We start from the raw sequence: 10,962 nt of genomic DNA on the forward strand, positions 1-10,962 counted from the left end.
GGTGCTCCACTTTATGCGCCTATAGAAGATCCACAAGCCTCAAGCCGATAAGAGATCCTAAGACCTTTCGAAGCAGTGTTTCCGCCTTGGCTCGTCTTAGCTCGTCTTGGCTCGTCCTACGGGAAGTTGGCAAGCGTCTGCGTGCCTAACACGAGAACGCTCGCACACACGCACGACACCATCGTTCACGTACTCACCACGTCCACAGCTGCGGCAAGACGTCATTGCTGAGCAGCGGCGTCGCCTTCGCCACCAGGCGGACCAGACGGGCCAAGTCGGCTTCGTCTTCTGCTTCGACCAAAGCCGGGGCTCGGTCTTCTGCTTTTGTCGCGTCGTCTGCAGGCGGGGCTTCATCCATCTGCTGCGACTCGCCGTCGTTCCCACGGCCCTTGCCGTGCGCGTCGTTCGCGCAGCGAGCAGACGATGCATTGGTTGCGACGCCGTCGTCGTCCTCGTAGTCGACGTCGAATAGAAGGCCTGCCATGGTGGCGACCACGGCCTCGAAGATCAGCGGCTCCGGGTCGAAAGGCCGGCCGCACTGGGCCGCCACTCTCCCGACGAGTCTGTGCGCTGCGTCCTGGACCCGGTCGAGCACGCTGAGCTTGCCGAAGCAGAAGTCGCGCAGTGTGTGTAGCACGAAGCGCCGATGTTCCGTCCACTCGTGGCCTTCGCTCTCCGAGATACCTGCATTCAAAGGAGATCTTTCTGTTGCATTCATTTACCATTCATTTCCGAAGTAGGCGTAGACAAGCTGCACACTTATGAACAGATATGGAAACGGCAAAGAGAAGCAGACGACCATGCTCCTCGTCTACAGTCGACGAGCGCTGTTTAACAGCGAAGCTGTCTAGGGCTAGGACCCCGGGATTTTTTAGCGTCCCGTCACGTCGACAGAAAACCCAGGTGGGCCGATCCCGGCGGCAGTGCAGGGCCAGGAGCAACAGCTCATACCCCCGTAAGGCAGAGGCGCGAATCGAACGTACAGCACAGCTTTCGTTTCCATACGAAACGCACAAATAAAGAAAGCCATAAAACCACATGATTGATGACGAGGCGCGCGAACTTCCGCTTTTATTTCTTTCAGAATGTGGATGCTCAACAAACCGGCGAAACTTCGTACTCTCGTATACAGGCGATTATGTTCGCACTTGTTTTCTTGGCGTTTCTTCGCTTCGAACAGCAACCTTTCCAACGTAACGTGTATACCGCATAATCGAGGTCTCTTGCAACTTTCCCGCGTATCAAGGAAACTACACGTCATTGCCCTGCATGCCACAGGTATAACATTTGTATTAACCCTTACATACGTGCTGGTTGTCGGCTCTCTTTCCCACGAAATTACTCAACGAAGCAACAAACGCTATACCTAAATACTCTCGCTGCAACAAATATACCCCGCTAAGCGTATGATTACTTCAATAAACAGTATTCATTTCCTGTGCTATTTCTTTCGTAAATTTAAAACAATTAGCTTTCTTGGGATCCTTTGTCTGTTTTCGCACTCGAGCAGCCTTTCCGGCGTCAGAAGGTTTAAACGCTGTCGTCGGTGGTTGTGCTGTGTCGCGTTTCTCACCAGCTATATCAACGCGATTGTACTAAAGGCCTCGTGTCGCAGAAAATCCGGCGTCAGTATCGGCATCGGCGTCGGCGGCCCAGAAAATCATCCCGAATCACCCCGACCTCGCAGACCCTCCGCGTGGCGCAGAGGCGTTAGTGAACTAATCGAATTTATCAAAGTAAAACGCGTCAGAAAAAATCGTGAAGTACGACGTACCCCCGGCCTACAGGCATGATAACGTCGGACTGTAATTAGAATATACGAGAAAACATAATTTTCTTGCGCGGAAACTCAAACACAAACCCCTTTTCCAGCATTTCTACCACTCATACAGCGGCGCGCCACGTTAGTTTATTGCAAAAATACCATCCAGGTGGCGCTCGCCTCCTCGACAACCTAGGGAGCCTACATGCAAGCGCTGTTTTAAAACAGCACTTGCATGTAGCAGCCAGTGATCTTGAATGCTATCGCGTTCCACTCTTAAAGGCGAAGCTTAAGCGTCCTCCAAATTTTTGTCGTGTCGTCTAATCCACGCTGCCCAAATGTACTCTTCTTCCATGGGTGATACACCTTTCAATGTCAAATACTTGCTAACTAGCTTCAGCGGTAACCTAGATTGGTTGAGAGACAAATAATCCTAAACTTGTTTTGTAGAGGATGCCAAATACTTGCTAACTAGCTTCAGCGGTAACCTAGATTGGTTGAGAGACAAATAATCCTAAACTTGTTTTGTAAGTAAACTCGGCCACATCTTTTAATCTTGCCTACAGCAAAAATTTGCGCCTGTATAATTTTGTCAAGCTTACACTTTTCGGCCCGCACGGAATCAACCGACAGCGCCACCGCACCTTTGTGACATCGCACTCTGTAGCCTGTAGATGCTTATGTGCATCTTACCGCCCTAAATAAAACAAAATGGCGCATATTTCAAACATTCTTTTGTTACAATTACTGATCTAGATATAAAGGCACATGTTCCAAATGAACTTGTTTCACAATTTTCTGCAAATGAAAGCCGCGACCGTATTATGGTCATATATTTAGCAAAAAGATTTTCTGCAGCCAGAGCAAGCACTGCGGTCACGAGTGTAGTTGTGCGGACAATATTAGAATTCACTGTGTCTTTGGTAGGCAAATTATTAAGGCGTAACGACTGTTGGAACAGCGATTCCTTCAACCGTGGAAATGGGGACCTCACGCACTCCTGTTTCTTATGTTGTTTTCTTGTTGAAGAATCCGGAGTTCGTGGAACATTTTCTCATTACAAGCGCACAAAGGAAATTAGGGGCTTTGAGCACAAATCTGGTGTGTCCTTTCATATTGGGCGACCCTGCCCATATGACTCATTTCTGTGTTTGCCACTAGAGCATAACATGCACATATGTAATCCTATCTGTCGAATATTCCTTGTACGCGTCTCCATGCCTGCTACAAATCACTGTACATGTTCTATATAAATGTTATTGTCTGAATAAGCCTATATAAGTCAAACTTGACTGTTGTTTTGAGACTGTTGTGGAACTACAGTGCACCGGATTTGCATCTTCCAGGTAGTGTACCTATAGTATGCAGTGCACTGAACTGTTACTTGATTTTAATCGTCTATGTATTTATAAACTTTTTGATGCGAAAGCGCCAAATGGCTCATTGAGCAAAAAAGCCGCCGTATGTCGTCTGTAGCAGCAAAACGGCACCTAAATTCCCATTGGCTACGACTCCACGTCACGAGCGCGCCTCGACGTAGCACAGCGGGCGAAAGGGTACACTTGCTCGCGCGCCAGGTGTTGCGTGAGCGGAGAGGGCATCACCGCGACGCCACGTCATGCAACCTCACTCTTGGAAGCCTGTGTTATCCGCGCTTTCCTTGCCCTTGCAAGCTCTGCCTGCGTTCTAACTTCGCCTCGGTAATCACTATAAAGAAATTAACGTATAAAAAAACAATAAATTCGAATAGAGACACGGTGGTGGTAGTGAGTTTCGAACCTACGACCTCACGCTCAGAAGCCGAGTGGGCTAAGCCAGAGCCTCCTACATAGCAAGGATGCGCACTGTGCTGTATGACGTCATGTTACTTGAACCGAAATTTCCATTGCCAAGCCCAGCGTGAAGAAAGCGGTGACGTCACAATCACCGCGGCTTACTCGGGAGCGTCCCCATTAGAGTCTCTGAATGAATGAATGAATTCTGGGGCTTTGCGTACCAAATCCATGATTTGATTATGATGCGCGCCGTAGTGGGGGGACTCCGGAATAACTTTGACCACCAGGGGATATTTAACGTGTCCCCATTGCACGGGACACGGGCCATAAGTCTATGGCAGTCGGGCAAGGTATCTTAGGTATCAGTGTGTATTAATAGTATTATCAGTAATCCATAAGTATAGTATGCACTCAGTATGAATAAACTTCCCTTTATTTGCCGTGTTATCGAAATTGCCGTAAAAACAGATTTAGCGACCTTACAATAGTGCTACACCCTCTTCAAGTGGTATTCTTAAAGGGTAAGAAGAAACGGCGCAGCCAAAAAAAAAAAAAAAAAGAGTCATCACAAAATATCCAATTGTCACCTCTGTCGGGCTCCTTCAATCGCACCAGTTACGAAGCTCCGCTCGTACTGCGAGGGCCAGTCTACTGACGCGCCGCCAATGAGCGACAAAAAGAAACGTTGCATGAGTGTGCACTCGCTTACCACCTGCTAAAAAGTGCTCGAAATTTGGATTTCGGATAAATAATGGTGCTGGTCAAAATTATTCACTAATCTAACTTTTGTTTCTGGTTGCGGTGCTGGGAAAGTGGCGCTTTATAGTTAGTTTTGTTGTCCGTAGGTGACGCGACAATCAGCAGACCAGCCACGCTCAACGTCAATAATTTTGCCCGTATTCTGAAGCATATAGGGCCTGTGTAGAGTTTCAGAACTGACGATTGATGATGAGCTCTGTGTACGGCTGTTCTGTATTCCGCATGTTTGTAGACAAACAGGTGCAGTACAGGCAAAAACAGCAGACGAACACGTTGACGCTATCTAATTCATCGCTGATAGCAGCATCACAGTTTAGAACGAAAGGATAAGCATTGGAAGTGACAGCAGGATTTAGCGTTGTGCCGACACTCCTAGGACACGTTGTTATAATATGCGGTGAGCCACATTAAGGCGCGACGCACCAAGTGAGGCAACCGGTGCTGCACATCAAAATAATTTTTGCCCCCGCACATAATGCGACGGCAGCGCCGCCTCATCTTCGTGACGTCACCTTTGTGCAGCTTTTCTGTATACGTTTGCCGAAAGCCGAATGATCTTACCTTGGTGATCCAGGAGGAAGCCCATGGCCGTGGAATCACGTGGCCTGCCCACGAAGCAATCTCCAAGCTTGACGTAGGCTTCGCGGATGGCCGAGTACGAGCCGAGGTGTACGTAGACTTTACCGAGGAGGCGGAACATGAACACGGGGCCATACTCCTCGGTGAGGGCGTCCAGCTGTTCCAAGGGCTTGAGACCCAAGGAGTAGCCGACGAGGGGTAGTCCCTGCGGTCCGGGAGGAAGATCTCCGTCGCCACGCCTCGGCTGCCGAGATCTATCCAGAAGCCAACGGAACACGAGCAAGGCAACGCCCGAGGCGGCTACCAGGAGTAGCCACATCGGGGCCACGGTTCCTCGTACAGGTTACCTGAACAGGGACCACAGTGGAAGTTTCTGTTGAGCACTGTCTCGTTGAGTGCACACAACATCGCCAACAAGAAAACAAGGCGAAAGCAGAAGCCAACGTCTCGATAAGTGTACTTGTCTTTTTCAGTCCACATTGAAAAAGACAAGTCCTCTTCTCGAAACGTTGGCTGCTGCTTTCATCTTGTTCTCGTGTTGCTCGTCGGCTTTAATTTCCATCTCACGCAATCTCGTGTTTTCACAACATCACCAGTAGCGAGAGATATTTCGCAATCGGCTGAACTGTGTTCGTAAAGGTTAAGCGCCCTTTCTACGTGCAAGAAGTGCATGGACAATGGTCGGGCTTCAACAAACAGATAGCAGCTCTGAAAGCTCTACGAGATTTTCTCGTAGACAGTGAATTGAAAAATTCCTCGTGAACAGTATAGTTAATGTGTGATTTTAAGTTCCTGTATGTTCGCTTGACCTGCTAATGCTAGTACGCTGTTCTTGTAGTCTTATATACTCCTTTTTTTTTCTTGCATGATGTACGGACTTGTTCCGTTAGTGTTTTGCCACTATGTTATATTCTTTAAAGTGCTTTTTATATATCATGATATTTTTGGCTGCTGTTTTTACTACCTATGATTCTGGAATCGCCGGTCCTATTTGTGGCCCCTATGTTAGATTTAATAAATAAAAGAAGGAGGAGGAGAAGAAGAGGAAGCAGAGCTTCAAAATGAAATTGGGCAGATACCACAGAGAGTCGAGTGCCTAAGTCAAGCGACAGTGTCGTAGTATAAACCTGCTAAGATGTCCAATTGCGTGCAATGCGAGCGCATGTGTGTGTGACGACAACGACTAGACGACGGCGGCATGATGACGCAATGATGACGACACAGAATGATGACCATGGAATGACGACGATTGAAATATGATTACGGCATGACCTGGTTTCTTGGCTTCTTTCTTTTGTCCACGCCTGTTATTCCTGCTGCTTCGGTTTTCGCGGCGTCAAGCTCAGGCCACCTGCACGCCGAGAGGAGGCCGTCTCCATTCGTCATGATGTCACTCATCGCACGCACCATCGATGAGCTCGAGTTGCACTCGGGTGTCAGATAGCCCAACCACGAAAACCGCGGACGTAGGCAAAAAGAAAAAAAAAGCTATCACTTTAAAACGTATTGACCCCTTGATTATGGTCATCCTTACGAACAAAGGCCAGATACAGCCTTCGGCATAACGAAAAATTACTCCGGCTGTCCCTTCCGTCCGTTCCGAAACTCTTCTGTTTACGCGGCTGCCGAAAATGTCACACAGTGTACGGGTGATACACAGGGGTGCTCGACTATGTCATCTGTCAGCTGTTGCTTCTTAGCTGGGTCATTCCACGCGAAACGTCCCAGACCCTAAAAGTGACCATCGCCGATCCTCTCGAAAAAAAAAAAAATGTAAAAATATGCCCGTTGGTTATTACGTGAATGAGGTTTCACCAAAGTACTTTTCTCGAAATTAAAAAAAAAAGAAAAATGTTGATGACGTACAGCTTCAGCGGAAAAGGATTAGCACAAGTGGCCGATCACCCGAGTAGATAAATCGCGGCACGCGACGCTGTTGTTCCCTAGCACGCCGAAAACGAGAGTGCCGGGCACCTCCTCTTTGAAACAGTGAATCATGTGGCACCTTAGATACCAGTGTGCACGGGAACAAGAGCGCCGCGTACCGCAATTTCCCTTCTCCGGTCATCGGCCACTTGTGCTAATATTTTTCTGATGCAGCCGTACGTAAGCGCTCATTGAAGTTTCCGCAAAGCAAAAGGTTGGTTGGTAAATGTCTTTAAATCAAGTGTGAAACTGGGTACATTGACAATATTACTTTAGAATACTCTACTGGCATGGTTCTTTTATGTGACGTCACAGATGAACACATATATAAGCTTAGTAAAAAAATTAAATTGTGCGTGAGGACTTGTTCGAATTAATATCGTTAACGTTTCAGGCCACAACATTTTTGTTCAATGTTTTCCTGTTGGTATAGTTTATGCTAAAAATAATGCTCGACTATGAAATCCAGTACTTAGCCATAATATTACTTCCGAATTGGGCAAAAACTCCCTTTTTGGCGATGTTCAGGTCTAAATTAAACGTTAAGTCCGTTGAGATAAAAATACGCTAGCATTATACGCACCAACCTTTCAACTTGTGATCTAGAAAGTTTTACTTCGAATAAATTTTGTTTGAGACGAGAAAAAAATATTTCAAATCCACAACCAATATCACCGGAAGACACTCCCAAACTGTGTCTTCACTGCAGAACACGTAGGCGTCAACGGCTATTTTCCTGGCACGCATATGCACTGTGGCTATTTCCCAAGCGAACGCGTGCTGTGTCACTTGACATGAGCATAAATACATCGCAAACGGCATATGTCCGTCCGTTCACCCCTTCAAATTTTGGGGGTTTGGGGTGGTCAGGTAGGCGAACACGGCATTTATGTGAGCATTTTGCAGCGGCAGATAGTGACCAGCTTAGCCTCATTCTGCCCTACGCACAGGCAGAAAAAGCATTGCGACGGCCTCAGTTCGCGTACCGTGGACGCCCAAACGAGCCGGGCGTAGCTACCGACTGAGAAGTCGAACTAGAAGATTCGTCCATCGGAGCGCACGACAGAACTCAGCGAAATCACCGTACCGACTGACATATGTACTCCTGCCACCGGCGCGGTCTGTCTTTGTGACCACGTGACTTGTTCGTCCATCGAAGCCACTCCTCTCTCATTGGCTTGGAAGCGCACGTGGCGTCGCGTGCACTTCCGCCAATGGAAGCATCACCTGGCGCGCGGTCTGTCTCTGTGACCACGTGACTTTTTGTAACATCTCCGGCCACGCTACTGGATTGTCTGCTACATGAGCCTGATAACGCTTTCGCATTAATAATCACACGGTCATTTCTTTTCTGCTGTTTCGCACTAAAATGAAAACGGCGCTTGACGAGGCCCACGGACCCTCACAGCAGGCTATATATGTATATGTATGTATAGGCTGCAAAATGGTAATTTCTTGGCATTTGACTGCTACGTCACGGTTGGCTCGGAGTGTCAATGATTCAGGTTCTTGCATTACTCGCAGTCTGCTGATATGTAGTACTTACAAAACATTGAATCAGCACCGTGGCACAACAGATCGTATATTATAACTATCCGGTCCTGACGACGACCTCGAAGCAGTCATGGTTTACTTTCATCACCCAAATGTATTGTTGTGAAGTGTAGTTGCGGGGGCATCGACATTCAAACAGCGTAAACAGATATTTTACTGCCATTTACCGCACATAAATAAAGCATGTGCCCGTATTTTATGCATAAAGAGTTCGTTAGCGCGGCAAGAATTCAATTGTCGCCACATCTGTTTGGTAGTGAGGACACAGTTCAGTAGTGCTTACCGGTGAGATTGGTTGTGGACTTCGAAAATGTTTTCTCGCCTCAAACACAATTTATTTACTTGAAATAAAATATATCGATCACAAGTTGAAACGTTGATGCGTATAATGAGCTATCTCATTAATTTTGATCTGGAGGGCATTAATGCTTAATTTAGATGTGAACATCGTCAAAAACTGACTTCTAATTACCCCATTCGGAAGTAGTTTTCTGGAAAAGTACCTTATTTCATAGTCGAAGATTATTTTAGCATAAACTATTGCAACGGGAACAAATTGTAAAAAGATATCGTGGCTGAAACGTTAACGATATTCATGCAAGAAATTTCTGAAAACACATAATCTTTTGCTTTTTTACTGAGCCTATTAAACACAGGAATTTTATATATGTGCTCACTTATTGCGTCACGTGAAAGAACAGCGCCAGTAGAATATTATGAAAGAAGATTGCCAATGTACCTACTTTCACACTTGATTAAAAAAATTGCCTCCAACCAATTTTTTGCTGCTTCGCGGAAACTTTACGTCATCAGAGCCCTTACATCACCAAACTTTTTTTTTTTTTTTTTTCGTGAGAAATGGCTTGATAAAACCTCATTGACACCACAACCAACTAGTCCAATATTTTCCAAGAGAATCGGTGATAGTCGCTTTAGGGGTATGGGACGTTTCGTGTAGAATGACCCAGCTTCTACGTAGCCGACTTCCCTTTTTGTTATAAAGGCACGTACATGTAGTTCGTTCGATAAGAAACTTTACCGGAAGTTCTTAAAAAGTAAGTAATTAAAAAGTTAATTAGTACATTTCAGTAATTAGTAAAAGTATCGTGGAAATTTTCTTGCTGAGATTGTCTGTCAATCCACGAAACCTATCAGCTAATACGGTAGGGACCTAGATACGACAGTTTCTTTTAGGTGTGCCGTATACAACGAAAAACTCGGTATAGGCTATGCTGTTCTGGTATCGTAAAATTCCAAATAAAGTATACGGAGTCTTTTTTTATAGATTTACTTTCCATTGCCAGAAAGAAAGGTTAAGAAGCCGTTCTAATTTTCCTTGGCGCGGAACTGTGTTTAGGCAACGGGATTAGGAATACTTTATTTTATTAGCATTTTTCGTATATATGGCCGACTTGCAGGACTTGCACGGTCGTCACATCCACTGGACAACTGTTATAACGCAAGCCATTTGTTCATTTTAGGTCTACATTATATAGCAACAAAATCGCCTGACAGCTCCATCCATGCGTACCGACAACCTGCGCCGGTCATTGTTGGGTATACCTTGACGGTAACTGGCGCATACGCCCTAGTAATGACACTCCACGTGCAACAACGCCTGAGCTCTTAATTCTAGCATGACACTCCACACCGCCACTTCATGCCGTAAAACGTGGTCTATCTACCATCAGTTTGTGCCGTTCCTGCTTCCGTCACAAGCAGACGAGTGATATGGTCGCAGTCTCTATTACGTTCCTTCAATTTCTGCAAGCTGACACACAACACATTGTCAACAAGGAAGTTATCGATCACTTACCGCTATAATAATCCCCGATAGCGGTCAGGAATCAATACCGGTCACAACGCATTTCTGTTAACCAGCACTGGGAGGCACAAGCCGATGCAAGAATGATGTGGTTGAGCCAGAAACGTGATGCTAGTGATGCCCTCATGCAGCGCCTCCCATCGGACCCCCCGACTCACCTTTCAAATAAGTTGCAGAATACAACCACACCGGCAGTGCTTCGTCCACGGGCGAGAAATCATTGACGCGACGTGACGCGGCGCAAAACACTTCCCGCGGGCCACCGCGTCATTTTTAGAAAAAGAGGCGACACGTCATGCTTCGCCCTCAACCAGCGTGACGCAGACGTTGTCAACGGCGACTCAGCCAACTATACTTACAGCACCACACCCTCGCGCGCGCAAACACACAAACACTCTCTCTTACTGGCGACAACGCATCCTCCGGTATATATAAAAGCGGCGCACTCTCTTCAAACGCGCGCGCGCGCGCGCATGCGTGCTCAATCTTAATACTGACCTGAGAAAGACCTGCCGGGCAGACGGCGAGTCGCGTCCTCATCGGATGTATCACTCTGGCTCCTAACAACCGTGCGACAGCTTGCTATCTCGAACTTCCTGCGGCAGGTCGCACTAGAGGCACTCTCGCCGTCGCTTCAAAAAAGAAAAGATCCATCTCTTCTTAGACCGTGCAGAGTGCGAAGCGAGAGGAAAGACCGGGGAGGGAACGTCTCGAAGCGGCGGGGGAAGACGTCGCCAAACCTCGCTGACGTCCGGGGCTGGGGGCGACTGCTGGTCCCGCGG

The 10,962-nt window shown here is 47.1% G+C and overlaps 1 protein-coding gene across 3 annotated transcripts in view; it reads right to left on the reverse strand.

Annotated features, from left to right (window-relative positions):
• Positions 1–10,826, reverse strand: part of LOC119457522 (cytochrome P450 2J1-like) — a 29,013-nt gene extending 18,187 nt beyond the window's left edge. Inside the window, exons 1-3 of one of the 3 annotated variants that reach the window (XM_037719116.2) lie at positions 10,679–10,826; positions 4,858–5,222; positions 198–684 (exon numbers count right to left, since the gene is read on the reverse strand). In XM_037719116.2, the coding sequence (XP_037575044.1) occupies positions 198–684; positions 4,858–5,194 (824 nt within the window). In that variant the 5' untranslated portion in view covers positions 5,195–5,222; positions 10,679–10,826. Of the gene's footprint in view, positions 1–197; positions 685–4,857; positions 5,223–10,171; positions 10,319–10,338; positions 10,560–10,678 lie in introns of those variants that run through there. The other 2 variants (XM_037719117.2, XM_049670147.1) reach the window with 2 other exon arrangements.
• Between the last annotated feature and the right edge of the window lie 136 nt (positions 10,827–10,962).

This window comes from Dermacentor silvarum, chromosome 7, assembly GCF_013339745.2.
Source record: "Dermacentor silvarum isolate Dsil-2018 chromosome 7, BIME_Dsil_1.4, whole genome shotgun sequence".
NCBI classification, from domain to species: Eukaryota; Metazoa; Arthropoda; class Arachnida; order Ixodida; family Ixodidae; genus Dermacentor; species Dermacentor silvarum.